Genomic DNA, 27,379 nt, shown 5'->3' on the forward strand with positions numbered 1-27,379 from the left:
ATTCTAAACCGCAATCACGTTAAAAGAGTTTTTGGTTTGGTTTCTATTTTGAGTTTTGGTGCATGGTCAAAACCCGCAATTAGGTTAGCTTTGTTGGGACTTGAATTTTTAAAAGTATGTAATTGTAATCACAAGAGCTAAATAATCCCCAGGGCCTGCCAGGCATTTACTCAGCTCGTGTTTGCCTTCCAAACGCGCCAAAGTCATTGACGGTGTGTATATTGGGTGAACCGAGCGTTTGACTTTCGGATTCATGTTCGACAATCGTTTGTGAAAAGCCGGACGTCCTGTGGATTCGCTTAGCTGGAACCTTCGCCCTTTGACGCTTTCAATTTAGCCGTGTTTTGTTTTGAGGATAATCATTACCCAACTCGCGTTGAATCAAATTTGACGCTCCACTTGCACCTGTCGCTCTGCGTATGCAAACAAACCGCGGTCACATCTACACTCGGCACAACGCTTTCACCTACTCAAGGGCTCAACTAAAGCGAGATGGCCAAACAAGTCATACATTTCTTTGTCTTGTTCGCTTTGCTTACTACAGGTTTCTGCGCAGTGGATGATTCTGGCAGGTATGATCGAAGAAATGCTCTGAATGTTTATTTTGCCAGATTGGTGTTTGCACGGCTTTTGAATCGGCAACTGTAATCTTCAACAAGATTCTGAGAATTGGCCCTAATCGATCTACAAATATCTTAGTTTAAATATCTTAACTCTATCTATCAATCTGTAAAACAAATATCTTTTACCAAGAAACGAAGACTATCTCGACAATCCTGCAAAACAATCGGAAGTCGTTGGATTGTCCCAGTCCCAGTTGTACAAATCAAAAAAAGATTGAATAAGATATTTCAAATTTCAAATAATATAGAATTTGTGGGTTTTTTTCTTCTTATTTTCTCTACTTATTCCAGTTATTCGTTTATGGGCGTTCACCATAAACTGACCAAACATATTCTTATCTTATGTTTTTTAGTTTTTCATTCTATAGAGCTGATCACAGTTGCATGCATATGTCCGTTAAAACAATTTTTTTAATGTTTTACTATCTCAGTTTTCCACCCAAAGAAATGATGTGTTCCAGTGGGCGATTTGAATATTAAAGCACCCATGCAGTGAAAGCGGACACATGCTATCGATTGAATAGAATCCATTTGCATTTATTCAAAACTCAATTTATAACTGGCAAACAAATTTATCAAAATTAACAACTTAGTGCTGGTTGTTTGATCTCATATCTTCTTTCTTTCTTTCTTTCTTTCTTTCTTTCTTTCTTTCTTTCTTTCTTTCTTTCTTTCTTTCTTTCTTTCTTTCTTTCTTTCTTTCTTTCTTTCTTTCTTTATTTTATTTTATTAGTTTTGCCTGTAAGGCTGTATCTTCATGTACAATTCTTCGCATTTGTCTTTATATGCCAATGTAACTAGTTATTTTTAATAATCCTTGAACACCTTAGATGGTTGTGAAGTATATGCGTACTTTTTAGTACTTATGGCAAACTCTCGAGACCAGTTATGCAAACGACTCTAATAAACCCCAAAAGGCATTTATTTATCCCATTTCTATATTACTCTCATAAGAAAATGAATTTAATTTCTAACCAGCTGGTATAGAAGGATGGATGAAAGAACTGGAATTAAGAGAATGATCGAAGTAGGTCATTTCATGCAAAGATAAACTTCACCGCAAACAAATTTCAAGAGCTCTGTTCACGGGAACTAAAGTACTTTATCTGTATTAAATACGATGATGGTGGAGGCATCATTTTGTCGTCCAGCTTAGCAGAGCTATTAAAAAGAACATATATTTGCTTCGCCTTTTCTACCAGAAATAGAGTTATGTTTTTGAAAGGTTGTTTTTTTAAATTTGTATCCGTAAATAATACAAAGCAAACAAAAATAAAGGAGCGGCTGTCTGAATCCCTTTAAAGGAAAGTATATAAAAAAAACATTAGCACGTAACTACATCACTAACAAAACAATTAGCACTGCAATGTGTTTATGGCGCTTGACTTTCAACTGTTAATATGTACTCGTCCAATTACTATCAATATTATGCTATACAATATTGCAATTCCTAGACGCTTAAAAGACCAAATAAAAATAACCATTAATAAAGACGCTTGGGGTTAACGTAGCCGGTTTTGAGATTAAATCAAATATCGAGCCATCACGACCGTCTGAGTGTAGAATTATATTTGACAACCATCTGTGCGAATTGAGAAATACATATTTCTACCGAAAGAGCATGTCCACGTATTGTGGAGAGAAAAAATGTCAGAAGCTACAATGAAGAACCTTTGCAAACTGTGTCTCGTATAATAAAACTATATAAACATGCACTTTTATTGCTAACCGAAAAAATATATATATACAAATAAACAGGACTTTCAATCGAAATGAACTTTTGCAGAATTCATAATTGGAAAAGAACACATGTTTTGTCTGTAATTTAACTTTTTCAACGTAATAGAGTGTTTTCAAAATCCCGTGCAACAAAATGTTATTGTTAAAGTTTAATAGGCAAGTCAGAACAAAAGAGAACAATGACATTACAGTGTATTAGTACTAAATAAACTAAATAGTATTTCACGCGTTTTTGAAAACCACTCTAACAAGCAAACAAAAACAAACCGACAAGTGTTTGTACTAAGTATCTTGCTATTACAGCAGTTATAGAATCAAATAACCGTGACCAATCAAAGATCGTGATGCAAAACAGGTTTACAATCGCGAACCAGAAACATGGATACCGTTTACAAACTGAATAAATGCAATAGGTTTGATTTAAAAAGGAAAAAAAAGTTCAGAAATGTGATTCTTTGTGAGAGAAAATAAAAACACCTGCTTGCTCTCTGCTTTCTAACGGCCTTCTTTTGTATTTCATCGAAAATGTCGCTGCATTTATCACTGCAGTGCTTTTAGTAACAAACTAACCAAGGTTGGGTTTTCTATTCTACAATAGCGTTAATCACACTGCGACTCCGAGTACAGTGAAGCCATTGCAACCGTTTAATGCCTCGTCAAACGGTGGCAAAGAAAAGTACAACATCACTTACCTTCTGGAAACCCTGCTGTCTGGATACGATAAACGGCTCAGGCCAAACTTTGGAGGTAAACCATCCTGGGGTAGCCAGGCCGTGGAGGTCAGCATAACGAGGCGCGAGAGTGGAAATGTGTTCAAGACAACAAAGAGAGCAAACAGTCACGCGAATAGAAAAATAAAGATAATCATGCATAACACCAGTCAAATTGTTCACAGAGCACCCAAAATGCCCCGATCGTAAAAATTGCCGCGGCAGTCAATATTTAAACGGTATGCCTGGTTCTTATTGGTATATGGTACTCGTTCCGCCTCGTTCTTCGCGCCTGTGACCTCGACGTCCTGGGTTCCAGAGGATGGGTTTAAACATGTGCAATAATTTTAGCAACGGCTTGAAACAAGCAACTAATAACAAATGTTACCTTAATTTTAGACTATTCTCTATACTTTAAGACCATATTGTATTCATATTCTACTTTATCGAACACAGAAAATTGTGTTTATTTTTCATGTAACTCTATAATCTATCTATCTAATACGCCAGTGAGTACGCTAAGGAAAAAGTGTGCCATCTCTCATGGAGAAAAGGAGCAGCCAGAAAACTCAAGAACCACACGAATGACAATCCCTAGCTAATAGGGGGTATCGGGAATGGTTTCCACAGAGACCCAAAAAGTATTTCTCACAGCCAAAAGCACCATTTTACCTCTAGAACTTCGTGGTTTTCAAACAAATCACAGCGCATTTTGTAAACAAACATTTCAAAAAGGTTTTTAAAAGTGCAACAAAAATATCGATTAAATACTTAAATATTAGATTAAACTATAGATTTTTTTAAAAAACTGATTCTAAACCACTTTCAACTTCCATTTGTTGTTAGATTAAGTTCTGATATCCTGTCGGTCCATGTTTTCTTCGTAAATATGACTTGAACGTATTTACGCTTAAACTTTTTACTTCTAAGTATAAGTCATTCTACAACACTTGCGCGTAATCTCTCTTTCTGGTTGGTTGTTAGCTATGGTAAATCAGAGGGCATCCCACGGGATTCGTCATTCACACAATCCTTGCAGGTTCACTTGAAGCGAAAGGTTCTCAATCTTTTCTAGTAATTGTATTTTCCATCCTTACAAAAGGACACTGAAAGTAACGAAGACTGCAGGGTTTTGAAGCTAAAGTTTTCAATTTTCGTTTATCTGCGCGCGCTGCAAACACCGGTTGCATGCGCTTGAACACTCACAAGAAAACACGTCACTGAAAACGGCCTTATCACACAAAAAGCCACATACCTTTGTATCACATTTCACAGAAAATATTAAGAAACCCAACACTATAATTTTTGGTATAAATTTTTTTTTCAGATCAGAGAGTGGCCTTAATGTCTAATGTCCACTTGTCATTTTCTAATTAGCTAAGAGACTAGGGACAGTTTTAGGAGTTTACAAGCACCCGCGCTTGTTGTTCAAAGGACAATTCACCCTTTCGGCGCTGATAAGTCACGTGCGTTTTACGGGGTCAAAGTCCAACAAATCGTAAACAACCCACTGTTTTATGAAGGTAAATTCTCTCTGTCCTACGCTCAAACACGCCTTTCGCTTGAAACTTTGTTTTTCAACCTATGAAAATAACACTAGTGTAAGCCGTCGGTAACTAATTAAACAAAAAATAAATAACTTACCCTCCCTTAACCGACATTTGCAGGTATAGGATCAGGATCATTTTCTGTGGTGCCATTTTCGCCGACAAAATGCAAGCTGCAATACGTATAATTTAAATATCATTGCCACATTTGAATGAATATCCGTGTTTGCATCGCTTTATTCATTCTTTTTATTTTCTGTTTTTCTTTTCTCTCCTGGAAGAATGGAAGTATAGTACAGGGTCCAATTGCCATTTGTCTTTCATAACTGCAGGAATCTAGATTCATTTTTACAGGTGCCATGAGTCACCATTTTCATTTTGTTCGTACGAAGCACAAGGTCTTGTCCGAACTTTCGCGGGCTGGGAAAGGGTAAATTGTCATTTGTTAAGGTTATTTGCAAGAGCCTGCATGTTTGTCAGCGGTATTTTGAGTGAAATAAACGTGCGGCGAATTTCTAAGCCTGCTAGCCGGCTCTTGTTCGGGGTTAGTCTGAAATGTGTTGTTTTCGAATATTGGGAATCCTGTGGTGCGGGGCGCCCAAGCGCACCTAGGCATTCGCGCCCCACAGTTTTCCCAATATTCGAAAAAAAAAAAAATCCGAATAACCCCGAAATAGCTACCCGTTTTTCGACTTGTTCAACTGAAAAAATTGAGAAACAAAAACTATTTATACACTAATTAAAGGGCCACAGAATGGCGAGACAGGTCTTTACAGCTGCTTACTAATCTACAGGTGGAGAACACGTTGACAGATCTACATTCAGTCAGTTAACGTCGCAGATTTCTAAAAGCTGGAAATACATAAATGTAACAGAGCCACAAGTTTGATTAGAAAAAGGGCTAGAACGCAGAGAGAACGCATTTCAACGTTCTCTTTTTTCTATTGATTTCTTCCACCCCCCTAATATAACCCCCTATACTGTCTTAACATTTTCCTTCAGGTGCGCCCGTGAACGTTAGTGTAACAACATTCATTGAGTTTATCGGCGACATCAACGAGATTAACATGGTAAGGATCCCGAATTCGAAACGAATCAATTGTGTCGTATATGAATTTTTCTACAACTGTGGGATTTTTTTTATTTGATCGAGTATTTTTGGCGGTTGATTGATATTCTTTCCAGACCTTTTCCTGAATTTCTTTCTAGGAATTCACTACGATCATGTACTTTCTAGGAATTCACAACGACCATGTACTTTCTAGGAATTCAATACGATCATGTACTTTCTAGGAATTCACTACGATCATGTACTTTCTAGGAATTCACTACGACCATGTTTTTTCTAGGAATTCACCACGATCATGTACTTTCTAGAAATTCGCTATAATCATGTACTTTCTAGGAATTCACTACGATCATGTACTTTCTAGGAATTCACTACAATCACGAACTTTCTAGGAATTCACTACGATCATGTAGTTTCTAGGAATTCACTACGATCATGTACTTTCTAGGAATTCTATACGGTCATGTACTTTCTAGGAATTCACTACGATCATGTACTTTCTAGGAATTCACTACGATCATGTACTTTCGCCAATATTGGGAGGACCCACGTCTTGCGTACGCCGACACAGGTTACACCAAACGGCTTGCCTTCAACCCCGAGATGCTGAAGTTCATTTGGGTCCCGGATACACACTTTCCCGGAATCAAAGACGGCTTGAAAAATGACATCACGGCCAGTAACGAGGTGGTGAGGATCTTCCCTAATGGTACCCTACTCTACAGTATGAGGTAAACCTAGGCACTGTATGTAAAGGGATGTGGTAACCTCCAGCGGGAGGGATGGAAGGTTCTTCTAGAAATCACGCGGTGATGGTTGGGGAGGGACATTTAACCTTGGGGTGAGGGATAAATGAAGGGGTGTTGGAATTGTCCAAGTCCTATTTAATAAAAAATAAAGAATAGAGGCAATGGTACTCAGCAGTATCAAGGATGGGGGACATAGACTGCAAGCCTTAGCATTAGGGAAGAGGGGGACTGCACGCTTTAGCATTAGGGAAGAGGGGGACTGCACGCTTTAGCATTAGGGAAGAGGGGGACTGCACGCTTTAGCATTAGGGAAGAGGGGGACTGCACGCTTTAGCATTAGGGAAGAGGGGGACTGCACGCTTTAGCATTAGGGAAAATGGGGACTGCACGCTTTAGCATTAGGGAAGAGGGGGACTGCACGCTTTATCATTAGGGAAAAGGGGGACTGCACGCTTTAGCATTAGGGAAAAGGGGAACTGCACGCTTTAGCATTAGGGAAGAGGGGGACTGCACGCTTTAGCATTAGGGAAAAGGGGGACTGCACGCTTTATCATTAGGGAAAAGGGGGACTGCACGCTTTATCATTAGGGAAGAGGGGGACTGCACGCTTTATCATTAGGTAAAAGGGGGACTGCACGCTTTATCATTAGGTAAAATGGGGACTGCACGCTTTATCATTAGGGAAAAGGGGGACTGCACGCTTTAGCATTAGGGAAGAGGGGGACTGCACGCTTTAGCATTAGGGAAGAGGGGGACTGTACGCTTTAGCATTAGGGAAGAGGGGGACTGTACGCCTTAGCATTAGGGAAGAGGGGGACTGCACGCTTTAGAATTAGGGAAGAGGGGGACTGCACGCTTTAGCATTAGGGAAAAGGGGGACTGCACGCTTTATCATTAGGGAAAAGGGGGACTGCACGCTTTATCATTAGGGAAGAGGGGGACTGCACGCTTTAGCATTAGGGAAGAGGGGGACTGCACGCTTTAGCATTAGGGAAGAGGGGGACTGCACGCTTTAGCATTAGGGAAGAGGGGGATTGCACGCTTTAGCATTAGGGAAGAGGGGGACTTCACGCTTTAGCATTAGGGAAAAGGGGGACTGCACGCTTTAGCATTAGGGAAGAGGGGGACTGTACGCTTTAGCATTAGGGAAAAGGGGGACTGCACGCTTTAGCATTAGGGAAGAGGGGGACTGCACGTCTTAGCATTAGGGAAAAGGGGGACTGCACGCTTTATCATTAGGTAAAAGGGGGACTGCACGCTTTATCATTAGGGAAAATGGGGACTGCACGCTTTAGCATTAAGGAAGAGGGGGACTGTACGCTTTAGCATTAAGGAAAGAGGGGGACTGCACGCTTTATCATTAGGGAAGAGGGGGACTGCACGCTTTATCATTAGGTAAAAGGGGGACTGCACGCTTTATCATTAGGTAAAAGGGGGACTGTACGCTTTATCATTAGGGAAGAGGGGGACTGTACGCTTTATCATTAGGGAAAAGGGGGACTGCACGCTTTATCATTAGGGAAGAGGGGGACTGCACGCTTTATCATTAGGTAAAAGGGGGACTGCACGCTTTATCATTAGGGAAAATGGGGACTGCACGCTTTATCATTAGGGAAAAGAGGGGGACTGCACGCTTTATCATTAGGGAAAAGGGGGACTGCACGCTTTATCATTAGGGAAAAGGGGGACTGTACGCTTTGGCATTAGGGAAGAGGGGGACTGTACGCTTTAGCATTAGGAAAGAGGGGGACTGCACGCTTTAGCATTAGGGAAAAGGGGGACTGTACGCTTTATCATTAGGGAAAAGGGGGACTGTACGCTTTATCATTAGGGAAAAGGGGGACTGCACGCTTTATCATTAGGGAAAAGGGGGACTGTACGCCTTTGCATTAGGGAAAAGGGGGACTGTACGCTTTAGCATTAGGGAAAAGAGGGACTGCACGCTTTGGCATTAGGGAAGAGGGGGACTGTACGCTTTAGCATTAGGGAAGAGGGGGACTGCACGCTTTAGCATTAGGGAAAAGAGGGACTGCACGCTTTGGCATTAGGGAAGAGGGGGACTGTACGCTTTATCATTAGGGAAGAGGGGGACTGCACGCTTTAGCATTAGGGAAAAGGGGGACTGCACGCTTTATCATTAGGGAAAAGGGGGACTGCAAGCTTTAGCATTAGGGAAGAGGGGGACTGTACGCTTTATCATTAGGGAAGAGGGGGACTGCACGCTTTAGCATTAGGGAAGAGGGGGACTGCACGCTTTAGCATTAGGGAAGAGGGGGACTGCACGCTTTAGCATTATGGAAGAGGGGGACTGTACGCTTTAGCATTAGGGAAGAGGGGGACTGTACGCTTTAGCATTAGGGAAAAGGGGGACTGCACGCTTTAGCATTAGGGAAGAGGGGGACTGCACGCTTTAGCATTAGGGAAAAGGGGGACTGCACGCTTTATCATTAGGGAAAAGGGGGACTGCACGCTTTATCATTAGGGAAAATGGGGACTGCACGCTTTAGCATTAGGAAAGAGGGGGACTGCACGCTTTAGCATTAGGGAAAAGGGGGACTGAACGCTTTATCATTAGGGAAAAGGGGGACTGCACGCTTTATCATTAGGGAAAAGGGGGACTGTACGCCTTTGCATTAGGGAAAAGGGGGACTGTACGCTTTAGCATTAGGGAAAAGAGGGACTGCACGCTTTGGCATTAGGGAAGAGGGGGACTGTACGCTTTAGCATTAGGGAAGAGGGGGACTGCACGCTTTAGCATTAGGGAAAAGAGGGACTGCACGCTTTGGCATTAGGGAAGAGGGGGACTGTACGCTTTATCATTAGGGAAGAGGGGGACTGCACGCTTTAGCATTAGGGAAAAGGGGGACTGCACGCTTTATCATTAGGGAAAAGGGGGACTGCAAGCTTTAGCATTAGGGAAGAGGGGGACTGTACGCTTTATCATTAGTGAAGAGGGGGACTGCACGCTTTAGCATTAGGGAAGAGGGGGACTGCACGCTTTAGCATTAGGGAAGAGGGGGACTGTACGCTTTAGCATTAGAGAAGAGGGGGACTGTACGCTTTAGCATTAGGGAAAAGGGGGACTGCACGCTTTAGCATTAGGGAAGAGGGGGACTGCACGCTTTAGCATTAGGGAAAAGGGGGACTGCACGCTTTATCATTAGGGAAAAGGGGGACTGCACGCTTTATCATTAGGGAAGAGCGGGACTGCACGCTTTATCATTAGGTAAAAGGGGGACTGCACGCTTTATCATTAGGGAAAATGGGGACTGCACGCTTTATCATTAGGGAAAAGGGGGACTGCACGCTTTAGCATTAGGGAAGAGGGGGACTGCACGCTTTAGCATTAGGGAAGAGGGGGACTGTACGCTTTAGCATTAGGGAAAAGGGGAACTGCACGCTTTAGCATAAGGGAAGAGGGGGACTGCACGCTTTAGAATTAGGGAAGAGGGGGACTGCACGCTTTAGCATTAGGGAAGAGGGGGACTGCACGCTTTAGCATTAGGGAAGAGGGGGACTGTACGCTTTATCATTAGGTAAAAGGGGGACTGCACGCTTTAGCATTAGGGAAAAGGGGGACTGCACGCTTTATCATTAGGGAAAAGAGGGGGACTGCACGCTTTATCATTAGGGAAAAGGGGGACTGCACGCTTTATCATTAGGGAAGAGGGGGACTGTACGCCTTTGCATTACTGAAAAGGGGGACTGTACGCTTTAGCATTAGGGAAAAGAGGGACTGCACGCTTTGGCATTAGGGAAGAGGGGGACTGTACGCTTTAGCATTAGGGAAGAGGGGGACTGCACGCTTTAGCATTAGGGAAAAGGGGGACTGTACGCTTTATCATTAGGGAAAAGGGGGACTGCACGCTTTATCATTAGGGAAAAGGGGGACTGTACGCCTTTGCATTAGGGAAAAGGAGGACTGTACGCTTTATCATTAGGGAAGAGGGGGATTGCACGCTTTATCATTAGGGAAAAGAGGGACTGCACGCTTTGGCATTAGGGAAGAGGGGGACTGCACGCTTTATCATTAGGGAAGAGGGGGACTGCACGCTTTAGCATTAGGTAAGAGGGGGACTGCACGCTTTAGCATTAGGGAAAAGGGGGACTGTACGCTTTATCATTAGGGAAAAGGGGGACTGCACGCTTCAGCATTAGGGAAAATGGGGACTGCACGCTTTAGCATTAGGGAAGAGGGGGACTGTACGCTTTAGCATTAAGGAAAAGGGGGACTGCACGCTTTATCATTAGGGAAAATGGGGACTGTACGCTTTAGCATTAGGGAAGAGGGGGACTGCACGCTTTAGCATTAGGGAAAAGGGGGACTGCACGCTTTATCATTAGGGAAAATGGGGACTGTACGCTTTAGCATTAGGGAAGAGGGGGACTGCACGCTTTAGCATTAGGAAAGAGGGGGACTGCACGCTTTAGCATTAGGGAAGAGGGGGACTGCACGCTTTAGCATTAGGGAAAAGGGGGACTGCACGCTTTAGCATTAGGGAAAATGGGGAATGCACGCTTTAGCATTAGGGAAGAGGGGGACTGCACCTTAGAGCATGAAAAGGGGTAGATATACATTAATATACAGAAAAACATTTCTACTTTACTTTCTGCTATTATCGTTTACTACCGTTTACTATTATCGTTGAGCTAGATGTGATTTATTTCATTAAAGACTTAAGGTGACTTCTCAGTGCCCGATGGATTTGCGCAATTTTCCGATGGACAGTCAAAAGTGCAGGCTAAAAATGGAGGCATGTAAGTATAGGTGTTCATATTAGTTTATAGCCAATGCAACTAATGTTCATTCGTGCATTAATAGTTTCGAAGTGGCTATATGCCCGACAGTCGGGAAAGGTTCTCAATGGACTAAATGCCCTACAGTTATCAATTTATTCAAATAAACCCTCAATTTGTCGACCTAGTGAGTTCAAAGTTTTCTATATTTGTTGAAAAAGGGAAAGCAAATCTGAATTGAGATTTTTTATTGGCATTAAACGTTGACTATTAAACGTTTTTTCTTGAAAATGTAATCTATAGAATCGTAATTTTAGTGGGGTACTGGAATTTTCTACAATATGCTGCTAAATGTCGACAGTTTTCAATTTGCTAAAATATCACGGCAAATTGTCGACCTTGTGAGCACCGTGGTGATCTTGGTTCCTAAAACTTCTGGGTTCCTAGTCACATCCTAGTCACTTCCTAGTCACTTCCTAGTCACTTGCTAGTCACTTGCTAGTCACTTGCTAGTCACATCCTAGTCACATCCTAGTCACTTCCTAGTCACTTCCTAGTCACTTGCTAGTCACTTCCTAGTCACTTCCTAGCCACTTCCTAGTCACTTGCTAGTCACTTGCTAGTCACTTCCTAGTTACTTGCTAGTCACTTCCTAGTCACTTCCTAGTCACTTGCTAGTCACTTCCTAGTCACTTCCTAGTCACTTGCTAGTCACTTCCTGGTCACTTGCTAGTCACTTGCTAGTCACTTCCTAGTTACTTGCTAGTTACTTGCTAGTCACTTGCTAGTCACTTCCTAGTCACTTCCTAGTCACTTGCTAGTCACTTGCTAGTCACTTGCTAGTCACTTGCTAGTCACTTGCTAGTCACTTGCTAGTCACTTGCTAGTCACTTGCTAGTCACTTGCTAGTCACTTGCTAGTCACTTGCTAGTCACTTGCTAGTCACTTGCTTGTCACTTCCTAGTCACTTGCTAGTCACTTGCTAGTCACTTCCTAGTTACTTGCTAGTCACTTGCTAGTCACTTCCTAGTCACTTCCTAGTCACTTCCTAGTCACTTGCTAGTCACTTGCTAGTCACTTCCTAGTTACTTGCTAGTCACTTGCTAGTCACTTCCTAGTCACTTCCTAGTCACTTCCTAGTCACTTCCTAGTCACTTGCTAGTCACTTCCTAGTCACTTGCTAGTCACTTCCTAGTTACTTGCTAGTCACTTGCTAGTCACTTGCTAGTCACTTGCTAGTCACTTGCTAGTCACTTGCTAGTCACTTCCTAGTCACTTGCTAGTTACTTGCTAGTCACTTGTTTGTCACTTCCTAGTCACTTGCTAGTCACTTCCTAGTCACTTCCTAGTCACTTCCTAGTCACTTGCTAGTCACTTCCTAGTCACTTGCTAGTCACTTCCTAGTTACTTGCTAGTCACTTGCTAGTCACTTGCTAGTCACTTGCTAGTCACTTGCTAGTCACTTCCTAGTCACTTCCTAGTCACTTGCTAGTCACTTCCTAGTCACTTGCTAGTCACTTGCTAGTCACTTCCTAGTTACTTGCTAGTCACTTGCTAGTCACTTCCTAGTCACTTCCTAGTCACTTCCTAGTCACTTGCTAGTCACTTGCTAGTCACTTCCTAGTTACTTGCTAGTCACTTGCTAGTCACTTCCTAGTCACTTCCTAGTCACTTCCTAGTCACTTCCTAGTCACTTGCTAGTCACTTCCTAGTCACTTCCTAGTCACTACCTAGTCACTTCCTAGTCACTTGCTAGTCACTTCCTAGTCACTTCCTAGCCACTTCCTAGTCACTTGCTAGTCACTTGCTAGTCACTTGCTAGTCACTTGCTAGTCACTTGCTTGTCACTTGCTAGTCACTTGCTTGTCACTTCCTAGTTACTTCCTAGTCACATCCTAGTCACTTCCTAGTCACTTTCTAGTCACTTGCTAGTCACTTGCTAGTCACTTCCTAGTCTCTTGCTAGTCACTTGCTAGTCACTTGCTAGTCACTTCCTGGTCACTTGCTAGCCACTTCCTAGCCACTTCCTAGTCACTTCCTAGTCACTTCCTAGTCACTTCCTAGTCACTTCCTAGTCACTTCCTAGGAAGTGACTAGGAAAAAATCCAAATTACCTTTTTCTGTATGGAATTGGAGAGTACGGCTGTAAATACGCCAACATTCTTTTTTGCATCGTTTTTTGCACTGTTCAGTGGATTTATGCTAAATTTCTATTTGAGTCATTACTAGTGCAGGACATTCAAAAGTCGATCCTAATAGAAGTAAAGACTCATTTCAATATAGTCTCTGCTTCAATTCAGATGCTATCTGCAAAGATGCATGCCATAAATTCCTAGATTGACTGCAAAATGACTTCTAAAATTATATGGAATGTTGTCGACGGTAAAGATCACCCAAGTTGAAGTCACGCTTAGATCAAGCGCTTGGTAATCACGCTAGCTACACCGAAACCTAACTGCGCAACATCTCAAAAATTACGACAGTTAGATAGAAACTGTACTAGAAGTGACCGGGATGTAATTAGGATAATCCGAAAAAGTTGGAATCCATTGTTTTTTAACGAGATTCATAGAGATTTGCATGATTTTTAGACCAGTTTCTAATCAGTTTCTACTCGTGACCGGAAGAAGTAACTGGTTCCTAATTATAGAAAAAAAAACTTTATACCTTTCATGCGCACTTTAAGCCACAACACATAGTATAATACAACTGAGTAAAAATACAGATAGAAACGAGGTAGGAACAATTCCTACTTTTTGCTAGCAACTAATTTCGAGTTGTTGCGTAATTAAGTAGGATTTAGATCCTACTTAATATCGAAAGGCGTGTTTTTGTAAGTAGAATTCTTATTATTAAGAAACCGCGGTGATCTTGGATACTAAAATTTCTTAGATACTAAACAGATACTAATCAGATACTAAACAGAAACTAATAGCATGGGGGTAAATATTAATTACCTATTATCTGCATAGAATTAGAGAGCTCGAAATACGTCAAAATATTTTACAGCTATTTTTGTATTTCGCGGATTTAGGCTAAATTTCTATTTCAGTCATCACTAGCGTGAAATATTCAAAAAGCGACCCTACTCATACACATAGTAAATAAAACTGAATTAAAAAATACGGGGGAATGAATTTAGATTTGTTCTCATAAATAGCAGCTAGGTAGGAGCATTTTTTTTCCTTTTTTGTTTTTGTTTTGTTTTGTCTGAACAGATCAGAAACTGGTCCAAAAACTGATGCAGATCTCAAAAAAAAATAAAAATCCCCTTCTCTCGTATGATTTGATTTTATTCCGGTCAATTCGAGTACTCGAGTCCAGTTTATATTTAACTCTCCGTAATTATTGCGATGTAGCGCAGTTACTGTAGTTAATGTAGCTATCGTGACTTACAAGCACTTGATCCAAGCATGACTTCCACTTGGGTGGTCTTCACCGTCGGCATTTATTATGTCGGCGCCAAAAAGAACAAAAGTAAACGTTTACTGTTTGAGAACTTAGCAATAACTTAGCGCTAATTCGGTATAGAAACGTTATAGAAACACATGATATTCTTCTTCTTTTGGTCACATTATAGTACAGGAAAATGGTGCAGAATTTATGCTGAATTGTTCAAATTAATAGTAGGGTTATAAAATTTGGCAGGGTGATAGATCTTTGCACCACGAGTAATTCTAGATAGGATGCCACACCCAAAAACAAGTACTTCCAGTTTTATAGGGGTGGAATTGATTATCACAAAAATGAATGAAAACATACACTTAATGGTAATGTACGGGCCCAACCTTTTTCAGGCAGATAAAAGCTAATATATTTCATATTACCGTTACAAGGGCAACGCCCTCACAACGATACTTCCAGTGTTATAGAGATGCAATTACTACGATAAAAATAAATATAAAACACACTAAATATGCTAGTTGATGATTTTACTCTTGTATATGGATTAATACTATGCCATGAACAGTTTTTGATGGGATGCCACGCCCAAGTTTGGGTACTTACAGTTTTACAGGCATGTTTTATTAAGCAAACGATTTTTCATATGGCGAGGTTGGAAAACATTTTAACGGAGCCCTATCACCGGGGATCTTTTTAAAATCAATAGTTTATGACACATAACGAGTTTTGCCTTAATCCACCCAAGCAAACCATCGATTTCACGTGAGCCAGGAAATCCACGATGGCTGCCAATGTTTTGCTGTCTCAAATGTCAAAACAAAAAAGTGCTTCAGAAAAGGAAATAATCTGGGCTGGTTTATAAAACTATTAACAGCCATTTTTACAAACCCTTGTGGATTCTCGACTAATGTCTAGTGGAGTATTTTGTTTTTCAGTTTAGACGCTTGCATTTTATGTAATACACAATCAAATAGTTCTTATCCAAAAAAACAGCTAGCTACACCGTCTAAGTCTGAAGTTATGCAGTGGCTAATATATGCAGCTAAGCGCTTCAGTGTTATTTACCAATGCTTACATGCGGGCTTGTCGCGTAGTCGCAAAGCCGGTTGATGACAACCTTTTGTCAAACGACTGTATATGCAGCCCGTCCGAGTTTGTCGGTCGATCATGAACATTCAGTATTTTAATTGCCTTGTGCAGGCGCTGTAAAAAGCTGAATGGGGGATTAGAATTTTTCAAAGGTGGTTCAATTTATGAAAACTATTAACATTAGTTTTATGCTTAAAAAGGATGGTTCCATTAGACCACAGAAAACGACTTGACACAAACAGTATTGCATATTTGTTTGGGGATTTAATACATAGAAACTGTTTTACCAACCTGTATCCATGTTCCTGGATCATACTAGAAGTAGAAAACCTTGCCTCGCTAGAAAACATGTTATTACTAGAAAACCTATTTTCAACAGTGTTCTCCAAGCATTGTCTTTGTAAATATGAAGGGGTCCCCCCTATCTTTTTGACAGTGCTACAGAACTGGGGGGTCTGTTTGTAACCATACTGTCAAAAAGTGCAATAGTCAATAACACATAGCTTGAACAAATATAAAGAATATATATCTATATATAAAATAGTATAAGTTTTTTAAGTTTTAAGTTTTTTTGTAGTGAGTGGCATATGAAGCAGAAAATTCAACTATCTATCATATTATTTCATCCTTATATTTACATATTTTCATCTACTTTGCCATGGTCAATACCTAAAATAAATTGTAACAATTATATTTAGAAAAGAGAAAGGGCATTCTTTTCAATTTGATTTTTAGAGTACAATAGCTGATTATGTCCTTATCACAGAGAAGGCCAACTGAAGCGAGCCTCACACACTTACTTTATTTTTACTCAATTTAGCTATTTAATGTTAAACTTTGACAGCACTGTAAGCTTTTTGGTTTTAAAGTCAGAAAAAGCAAAAAAATGATAGCAATAAACACGGCCAGGCTAGCTGTTAAGCGTGGCAGTCCACTTGACACCCTCCCCCTTGTTTCCTTATAAAAAGTACATATCGGTGATGTGCAGACCTCAACACGAAATTGTTTAAAGAAAGTAAACGTCCCAGCAACTGGCGTCGCGTCCCATATAGAGACAGACCGATTTCGAAAGCTACATAATTCCTTATTCTCAGAATAGTCTTTACTAAGCCCAGAAAAATTATTGTAGAGAGATTTATGCAAATGTCTACATGTGTTTGGGTTCGAAATCGATCAAAAATGGCGCTGCAAAGCTTCAAAGCCTTGCACAAGATGTCTTGAAAAGATGATCTTACACACTGGCTGGACACGAAGACGTGTCCCGACAGTTGTAGAAATTAAAATTCAGTGTCACTTTTATAACGATTTTATAGTGTATACAAGCAGGAGAAAACGTTCAATTCCGACTAAAAAGCTCAAATTAGACAATTTACTGTGTTGTTTGAAAAAATTGAAAACTCTCGGGCATTTAGTCCATTGATGACCTTTCTCGACTGTAGGGCATTTAGTCCATTGATGACCTTTCTCGACTGTCGGGCATTTAGTCCATTGATGACCTTTCTTGACTGTAGGGCATTTAGTCCATTGATGACCTTTCTCGACTGCCGGGCATTTAGTCCATTGATGACCTTTCTCGACTGTAGGGCATTTAGTCCATTGATGACCTTTCTCGACTGTAGGGCATTTAGTCCATTGATGACCTTTCTCGACTGTAGGGCATATAGCCACTGCGTAAAAGTTTATATGTTTTGTGATATCGTAGAAAAAAATTTAGTTGAGACTTACCCCAGTTTGTTTCTGTATTATTCTTTTTTCATTAGCTTTTGCATTTTGATGTTGTGTATATTGATAATGTGTAATTTCATTGCTTTTGTGTTTGACTGTTGACTGTAACAAAACAAATAAGCTAGATATTTTTTTCGATAGTCACGTGACGAAGCATTGGTCATTTCCTCTAAAGTCACGTGACTAACGATTGGTCATTTTCTTAATAGTCGAGTGAGTAACCATCGGTCATTTTCTCAATAGTCACGTGATTAAGCATCAGCAATATCCTCGATAGTCACGTGACGAAGCATCGGTCATTTCCACAATAGTCACGTGACTAAATATTAGTCATATCCTCGATAGTCACGTGACTAAGCATTAGTCATATCCTCGATAGTCACGTGACTAAGCATTAGTTAAATCCTCGATAGTCACGTGACTAACCATTAGTCATATCCTCGATAGTCAGCTACGATGATAACGAGATGACTCTTAACTGGCACAAGACTAACCCTGTGGTGGTTGCTAAGGACATTCAGATCCCTAGCTACAGCCTCAAACAGGTCACGTGGCTCAGCGAGAAAGAGCAGTTTACCACAGGTATTAACACGGGTATCATATATCTACAGTATGAATAGGTAAACATATGATATCGAGAACTTCTCTCTGAAAGTAAACATATGATATCGAGAACCCCTCTTTAAAGGTAAACATATGATATCGAGAACCCCTCTTTAAAGGTAAACATATGATATCGAGAACCCCTCTTTAAAGGTAAACATGTGATATCGAGAACCTCTCTCTGAAGGTAAACATATGATATCGAGAACCTCTCTCTGAAGGTAAACATATGATATCGAGAATTCCCTCTCATATCGAGAACCCTTATCTCTGAAGGTAAACATATGATATCGAGAATTCCCTCTCATATCGAGAACCCTTATCTCTGAAGGTAAACATATGATATCGAGAATTCCCTCTCATATCGAGATCCCTTATCTCTGAAGGTAAACATATGATATCGAGAATTCCCTCTCATATCGAGAACCCTTATTTCTGAAGGTAAACATATGATATCGAGAATTCCCTCTCATATCGAGAACCCTTATCTCTGAAGGTAAACATATGATATCGAGAATTCCCTCTCATATCGAGAACCCTTATCTCTGAAGGTAAACATATGATATCGAGAATTCCCTCTCATATCGAGAACCCTTATCTCTGAAGGTAAACATATGATATCGAGAATTCCCTCTCATATCGAGAACCCTTATCTCTGAAGGTAAACATATGATATCGAGAATTCCCTCTCATATCGAGATCCCTTATCTCTGAAGGTAAACATATGATATCGAGAATTCCCTCTCATATCGAGAACCCTTATTTCTGAAGGTAAACATATGATATCGAGAATTCCCTCTCATATCGAGAACCCTTATCTCTGAAGGTAAACATATGATATCGAGAATTCCCTCTCATATCGAGAACCCTTATCTCTGAAGGTAAACATATGATATCGAGAATTCCCTCTCATATCGAGAACCCTTATCTCTGAAGGTAAACATATGATATCGAGAATTCCCTCTCATATCGAGAACCCTTATCTCTGAAGGTAAACATATGATATCGAGAATTCCCTCTCATATCGAGATCCCTTATCTCTGAAGGTAAACATATGATATCGAGAATTCCCTCTCATATCGAGAACCCTTATTTCTGAAGGTAAACATATGATATCGAGAATTCCCTCTCATATCGAGAACCCTTATCTCTGAAGGTAAACATATGATATCGAGAATTCCCTCTCATATCGAGAACCCTTATCTCTGAAGGTAAACATATGATATCGAGAATTCCCTCTCATATCGAGAACCCTTATCTCTGAAGGTAAACATATGATATCGAGAATTCCCTCTCATATCGAGAACCCTTATCTCTGAAGGTAAACATATGATATCGAGAATTCCCTCTCATATCGAGATCCCTTATCTCTGAAGGTAAACATATGATATCGAGAATTCCCTCTCATATCGAGAACCCTTATTTCTGAAGGTAAACATATGATATCGAGAATTCCCTCTCATATCGAGAACCCTTATCTCTGAAGGTAAACATATGATATCGAGAATTCCCTCTCATATCGAGAACCCTTATCTCTGAAGGTAAACATATGATATCGAGAATTCCCTCTCATATCGAGAACCCTTATCTCTGAAGGTAAACATATGATATCGAGAATTCCCTCTCATATCGAGAACCCTTATCTCTGAAGGTAAACATATGATATCGAGAATTCCCTCTCATATCGAGATCCCTTATCTCTGAAGGTAAACATATGATATCGAGAATTCCCTCTCATATCGAGAACCCTTATTTCTGAAGGTAAACATATGATATCGAGAATTCCCTCTCATATCGAGAACCCTTATCTCTGAAGGTAAACATATGATATCGAGAATTCCCTCTCATATCGAGAACCCTTATCTCTGAAGGTAAACATATGATATCGAGAATTCCCTCTCATATCGAGAACCCTTATCTCTGAAGGTAAACATATGATATCGAGAATTCCCTCTCATATCGAGAACCCTTATCTCTGAAGGTAAACATATGATATCGAGAATTCCCTCTCATATCGAGAACCCTTATCTCTGAAGGTAAACATATGATATCGAGAATTCCCTCTCATATCGAGAACCCTTATCTCTGAAGGTAAACATATGATATCGAGAATTCCCTCTCATATCGAGAACCCTTATCTCTGAAAAGAGATTTGCTTCGCTGACGAGAATTCTACCTATGCAGACCGTCTTTGACAACTTGTCTGTAATCTTTCTAGTTATACCATTTGAACAGCACCCTCACCACGAACCACCTTTGAATGTCAAATTATTAACCGTCTGCTATCAGATGGCCCACTTCCCATGTTCGGGTTAAATTTCAAAGTTTTAATATTTTAACAGTTAAGTCCCCAAGATCTGTTTGCTGTGTTTGAGTTTTATTAGCCCTGCTATGGGCCTGTAAAAGTATACACTCATTATCGTTGTTCAACCGTGTCTTCCTCAATGCGTGTACGTTGGGCAACATCCAGTTCTAAAGTTATCTGTCTAAATTTGACTAAAAATAACTATTAAACACTAGATTTACAACAAAACTTAAGTAACGCTTTTTTTATGATGAACAGGCGAATATTCTCTGCTGACAGTGCAGTTTGAACTGGAACGACGGCTTGGCTTCCACATGATCCAGGTAAACACTTGCCCTCCTTATGTATACACGTGACCAACTCATGCATACTCACCAACTCATGCATACACATGACCAACTCATGCATACACGTGACCAACTCATGCATACACATGATCAACTCATGCAAACACGTGACCAACTCATGCATACACGTGACCAGCTCATGCATAAACATGATCAACTTATGCATACACATTACCAATTCATGCAAACACGTGACCAACTCATGCATACACATGATCAACTCATGCATCCAAGTGATCAAATCATGCATACACATGATCAACTCATGCATACACGTGACCAACTCATGCATACACATGATCAAATAATGCATACACGTGACCAACTCATGGTCTCCTCACACAAACACTCGATCATAAAGTCCAGACCTGGGACTCTCTTTGCGCTCGACATTCTGGCTCGCAAAAATACACCACATATATGCGGCGTGGCGTGGTTGCTTACTTCAAGATGGCTGAGAAAGGGACGAGCGAGAGTTTATTTTAGAAATAATACGCTAATTTTGGTCGTGGGTAAATACTTGATTGTCGATCTTTTCTTAGAAAAGGACAGATGATTATTAGAGTCTGGAAAATGTATCAATCAAAAAGCTTTCAGTTTTTGTTATTTTCACGCGCGCTCTTTAGTATAGCGTCATTTCAAACGAGCGCGCGCTTTTTTAGAATATGATTTGCAATCACATTTTTTTCGCGTTTTGACAGAAAATGATTCCCAAGTAGTTCGCTGATATTCCTTCGCATTCTTTTCAACTTAGCGATGATCGATTCGTGGAGCTCTGCACTCTAGCGTGAATCCACTCACCTTAGGCACGTTCGTTGTAGTAGGGTTTTTGGTCCTGTGCAGTGATTGTCTTATGATTATATATATATATATATATATATATATATATATATATATATATATATATATATATATATATATATATATATATATAATGCGTGAGTGCAGGCGTTCATATAACAGTGCTCAATACATAGGTGTAGAGCGGGATATATCTTGGTTTGTAGGAAAAAAACACGCGAACTACCGTTTCATCTCTACAAGCCTGTTTCGTGGTTGCCCACTTATCAGGAGATTTATTAAGAATATATTACTATCATCACTTATATACTATCTATGTATAAAATTAACATAAAAATAGGGCGTGAAATTTGAATGGCTGTTATGGTGAAATTGAATAGTTCAGCTGTTGCATAACAAGGCTTTGTTCCTGTGGCGGCACGAAGATACTAGCTCGTTACGATTGTGTAAAGTTGATAGCTTGGGTTGGCGGATAATGATAAGTTTTTGTTTGAGGCAGAGATTACATCTTTTGCTAGAGCTGTTGTAGGTGGAGTGAGATGACAGGATTTTCCATGAAATAAAGTGTTCTATGTCGTTGTTTCTGTGTTTAGCGTGTCGGAATGAGGCGGTGTGGTTTCTATATCTTGTCTTGAATTCGTTCTCGGTTAGTCCTACGTAGGTTTCGGAGGTGTTGTTGTCCTTTCTTGTCACAGTGGCTTGGTAGATAACAGATGATTGGAGGCAGTTTCCGTCAAGGGAGCACGCGTTCTTTTGTCTGCAGTTTAAATCAAGTGCACTGCCAGTCTTAAGATCCTTACGGATCCCTGGCCACCTTCGCCGCCTATAATACCTTGGCGCCCCCTAGAAATAAGCGCAAGCTTTAATAGGGTCTAACATTTAAGCATTTAAGCATTAAGCATGTTTTGTTATTGGCGGTGGCGAGGGAGGTGGGGGCGTCTCACCGCCATCGCAACAAAACGTAACTTTCACCAATGGAAAAGCACTAAAGCCGTAATCGACTGGTTCACATCAACAAAAAACAAGACAGCATCCAACTTTATATGTTTCGACATAGTGGAATTCTACCCATCCATCAGCCAAGAACTCCTAAACAAAGCCCTCGACTTCGCCCTCGACTTCGCCTTCGCCTACGACTGCATCACCGCTGAAGATAAAAACATCATAACCCACGCCAAGAGCTCTTTCCTAGTTCACAACCAAACACCCTGGCACAAAAAAGGCAACTCGACATTCGACGTGACAATGGGAAGCTACGACGGCGCTGAAACATGCGAACTTGTAGGCAACTTCCTCCTCTCCCAACTCCAAGACCTCAACATCAACGTAGGACTCTACCGCGACGACGGGCTAGCCATCACAAGCGCCACACCTAAAAACACAGAAAATATCAAGAAAGAACTATGCCGCATCTTCAACAACAACGGACTGCGAATCACCATAGAAGCCAACAAGCGAGTAGTCAACTTCCTAGACGTCACATTCGACCTGAACCGCAACACCTACCAACCTTTCACCAAACCGAACGCCCCACTACAGTACGTCCACCGAGAGAGCAACCACCCACCTACCATTACAAAGAATATCCCTGCCAGTATCAACAAACGCTTATCTACACTATCATCAGACAAAGAAACCTTCGACCAAGCCGCCCCGCCATACCAGAAAGCACTCGACGAAAGTGGATATAACTACACGCTGCACTACGAACCAAACACCACAAACAAACGCAAGAACCGCCAGCGCAACAACATCATCTGGTACAACCGCCCTTTTAGCAAGAACACAAGCACCAACATCGGCCACAAATTCCTCTCACTCATAGACAAGCACTTCCCTAAAGACCACAAACTCAGAAAAATCTTCAACCGGAACACAATCAAAATCAGTTATAGCTGCATGAGCAACACCAAGCAGATAATTGACAGCCACAACAAACGCATAATCGCCTCATCAATAACAACCGAAGACGCCCCCACCTCCCTCGCCACCGCCAATAACAAAACATGCAACTGCAGACAAAAGAACGCGTGCCCCCTTGACGGAAACTGCCTCCAATCATCTGTTATCTACCAAGCAACACCTGTTGTTGAATTTTTTTCGACGTTTGATATAATTCACCGTTAATCCTGATAAAGGCAGCATTGCCGAAACGTCGAAAAAAAATTCAACCCAGTGATTCAAGAAATTGTTTTTGTCGCGAAGATCGCTTATTGGTACATGTTCGCATACAATAAATACTGGACCCGCTTTCACTCGAGCCAGAATGTCGAGCCCAAACAGAGTCCCAGGTCTGGACTATCGATCATATAGCTGTAACTCATGCCCTCCTCATGTATACACGTGATTGAATAGCTCTAACTCGTGACCTCGTGATACATACACGTGATCGAATAGCTCTAACTCATGACCTCATAATACATACACGTGATCATATAGCTGTAACTCGCGCCCTCGTAATGCTACCATGTGATCTTCTCAATCCTACCCGTTATCATATAGCTCTAACTCGTGCCCTTGTAATGCTATCACGTGATCTTTTTAATCCTACCCTTTACCGTTTAACTCTAACTCGTGCCCTTTGTTATGCTACCACGTGATCTTCTTAATCCTACCCGTTATCATATAACTCTAATTCGTGGCCTTGTAATGCTATCACGTGCTCTCATAGCTCTAACACGTGCTTCAAAATACGAACTAACATGTCACTCTTGTATATTTAGATCTGCCTTTGGTCGTACCTGATCGTCACTCTATCCGTCCACATTACTGCCATGTGTTTTGCATTACGGCCATGTGTTTTGCATTACTGCCATGTGTTTTCCATTACTGCCATGTGTTTTGCATTACTGTCATGTGTTTTGCATTACTGCCATGTGTTTTGCATTACTGCCATGTGTTTTGCATTACTGCCATGTGTTTTGCATTACTGCCATGTGTTTTGCATTACTGTCATGTGTTTTCCATTACTGTCATGTGTTTTCCATTACTGTCATGTGTTTTCCATTACTGTCATGTGTTTTCCATTACTGTCATGTGTTTTCCATTACTGTCATGTGTTTTGCATTACTGTCATGTGTTTTGCATTACTGTCATGTGTTTTGCATTACTGTCACGTGTTTTGCATTACTGTCATGTGTTTTGCATTACTGCCATGTGTTTTGCATTACTGCCATGTGTTTTGCATTACTGCCATGTGTTTTGCATTACTGTCATGTGTTTTGCATTACTGTCATGTGTTTTGCATTACTGCCATGTGTTTTGCATTACTGCCATGTGTTTTGCATTACTGCCATGTGTTTTGCATTACTGCCATGTGTTTTGCATTACTGTCATGTGTTTTGCATTACTGTCATGTGTTTTGCATTACTGCCATGTGTTTTGCATTACTGCCATGTGTTTTGCATTACTGCCATGTGTTTTGCATTACTGCCATGTGTTTTGCATTACTGTCATGTGTTTTGCATTACTGCCATGTGTTTTGCATTACTGTCATGTGTTTTCCATTACTGTCATGTGTTTTCCATTACTGTCATGTGTTTTGCATTACTGTCATGTGTTTTGCATTACTGCCATGTGTTTTGCATTACTGTCATGTGTTTTGCATCACTGCCATGTGTTTTGCATTACTGTCATGTGTTTTGCATTACTGCCATGTGTTTTGCATTACTGCCATGTGTTTTGCATTACTGCCATGTGTTTTGCATTACTGCCATGTGTTTTGCATTACTGTCACGTGTTTTGCATTACTGCCATGTGTTTTGCATTACTGCCATGTGTTTTGCATTACTGCCATGTGTTTTGCATTACTGTCACGTGTTTTGCTAGCTCTAATAGTACGCCATTAACACATACTACCCTGCTCCCATGCTCACACTTGTGTCGCATCAATCCACGTGATTCTTTCCTGCCATGGTCACGTGCGCTCACGGCTCGTACACGTGTGCCCACTAACTTAAGAGTCACACTTGCTCTTCTTACACTTACACTGGCTCTTCTGTGACTATAACGCGCTCTTGTTTGATTAACACTTGCTTTTGCCTCATAAGCACGTGCTCTTTTGTAATTAACAAGTGTATTGTGTCATTAGATCTACCTGCCGTCCTATCTGATCGTCATCCTGTCTTGGGTCAGTTTCTGGGTTGACCGCGAGCAGACTGCTGCTAGGATCGCCATGGGCATCACTACCGTCCTCACCATGGCAACGTTGATTGGCAGCGCTCGCGTGTCGCTGCCCAAGGTGTCGTACGTCAAGTCTCTCGAGCTCTTCCTCATAATGTGCTTCTTGTTCGTGTTTTCCGCCATCTTGGAATATTCCTTCGTGTCCTACCTCGTCTTCCGGCAGAGGGTAAAAAATCGTGAGGACTACGCTCAGCGCGAGCTCCAGGTGCGACGCCAGCTTACAAGCCAGGCCTCCAGATGGTTCTTAGATATCAAATGGTTGCTAGGTAGAAAATTGGTTGCCTAACAACAGTTTGATTCAAAGTACCATTTTGGTTGCCAGAATGCTATAACTAATCTAACTTGTAATCATTTTAATTACTAGACAGTATGCTGCTGATGGTCATTTTTATTACTTTTAACTGTGCCTGGATATGGATGGATATATATGATATATTTGATATATATGCGTGGATGTATGTGACGGTGATTTAGTGTCCTTTAGACTCCGGGACATCATCTCACAGTAAACCACTTTGCTCTACTTGGTTATCTGCCCTTTTCGTGTTTTTAAACAACTCTCGTGCTTCCCCTAAAATACATATACATAAAAAATCTGATAGTTTTCACAAAACGTTTATCGATGTAAATCTGTGTGAATTATTGTAAATTTCTTCTTTCTTGTCTCTAAATATCATTGTTTTTATTTAATTTACTAAAATTGAAGATCATGGTCCTGGCGGAAACACTAACAGTTACTCGCGAGCTTCACGCTCATAGCGATCATCATTTATATTTATATATATTTCTCTACCTTGTTAGTGAGCATGGCCCTGTACATTGTAACATTGTAGCAACTCATTATAAAAAAAAGGCTGCCTTGTGTGTTTTAATAACTAAAATTTCACCCTTTAGCGCTCTCAAGAGCTTATTGAGCCGGATGACGGTCTGAACCCGATCGATCCTGATGGCACTGATGGTCGACCACGCCCAGAGCCCGGCCAGGAAGCAATCTGGATTCCTGGCAAACACCAAGTCGAGACTGTCCTTACCAAGAAAGGCGTGGCACCCACCAAGAAACCGCTGGACAAGAAGAACGACAACCACTACATTAACCTGTTGACCAAGGTGGAGTACATCTTCCGCATCGCCTTCCCGCTCACCTTCGTCATCCTGAACGTATTCTACTGGGTCTACTACCTAACCATAGCTGAGCTCGTGTAAGGCTACACACGGGATGAAAGTATAAGGAAATGAGAGCATTTGAGAAATGTTTTTTTTTTTGTTGGGCGTAGTACTTTAACACAGCTGAGCTTTGGTGAGTTAACTGAGTAATCGGGATGCACGGATAGCTAGACAAGGGGAATGATAGCATTTATGAGAAGTTTAGTATTTGTGATTTAGGCAAAATTCGTGAGTAAGGAGACACGGTCGTTCCGTAGATCGGGAGGTTTTGTTTTGTGAATATGCTACTATTTTAAGCTTAAGAGGCTTGGTGTATCAAGCGAAACAAAGAAAACAGCGCCGGATTGGTGATCCAGGAGAGCGTTGTCACACCAAACACCATCATTTCGGTAATTTCTCTCTCGCCATTGTTATGCTGCCCTCCCCTCCCCTTCCTTGGACAAGTTGTGGATGGCGCCCCTGGTGCTACCTTCTATGCATAGTAAAGTTCAAGGTCAAGTTTGCAACAGTGAGACGTAAAGGAGAAACAGGTGTGCTGGGTTTGGGGGGGGGGACATGCCAGAACAGCCCCTTCCGCCATTTC

The 27,379-nt window shown here is 41.1% G+C and overlaps 1 protein-coding gene across 2 annotated transcripts; it reads left to right on the forward strand.

Moving 5' to 3' along the window:
* Window positions 1-188: 188 nt before the first annotated feature.
* Window positions 189-27,121, forward strand: LOC5505184 (glycine receptor subunit alpha-3-like). 2 transcript variants are annotated; one of them, XM_048731060.1, is made up of 10 exons: window positions 190-572; window positions 2,962-3,110; window positions 5,623-5,690; window positions 6,194-6,420; window positions 11,114-11,196; window positions 17,842-17,976; window positions 20,561-20,625; window positions 25,541-25,837; window positions 26,527-26,860; window positions 26,973-27,121. In XM_048731060.1, the coding sequence occupies exons 1-9, from the start codon at window positions 493-495 to the stop codon at window positions 26,833-26,835; spliced, it is 1,413 nt and encodes a 470-aa protein (XP_048587017.1). In that variant the 5' UTR covers window positions 190-492; the 3' UTR covers window positions 26,836-26,860; window positions 26,973-27,121. The 2 variants fall into 2 exon arrangements, with proteins under 2 accessions (XP_048587018.1, XP_048587017.1); XM_048731061.1 differs by lacking the exon at window positions 2,962-3,110 and having other exon boundaries at window positions 189-572.
* The last annotated feature ends 258 nt before the right edge of the window (window positions 27,122-27,379 follow it).

The sequence above is a fragment of the Nematostella vectensis genome, chromosome 8 (genome assembly GCF_932526225.1).
Source record: "Nematostella vectensis chromosome 8, jaNemVect1.1, whole genome shotgun sequence".
In the NCBI taxonomy this organism is placed as follows: domain Eukaryota; kingdom Metazoa; phylum Cnidaria; class Anthozoa; order Actiniaria; family Edwardsiidae; genus Nematostella; species Nematostella vectensis.

Coding starts and splice junctions, on each gene's coding strand:
- LOC5505184 (XM_048731060.1), top strand. CDS start 493: ATGGCCAAACAAGTCATACATTTCTTTGTCTTGTTCGCTTTGCTTACT. Junction 573..2,961: donor GCAGTGGATGATTCTGGCAG/GTATGATCGAAG, acceptor ATTCTACAATAG/CGTTAATCACACTGCGACTC. Junction 25,838..26,526: donor ACGCTCAGCGCGAGCTCCAG/GTGCGACGCCAG, acceptor TTCACCCTTTAG/CGCTCTCAAGAGCTTATTGA.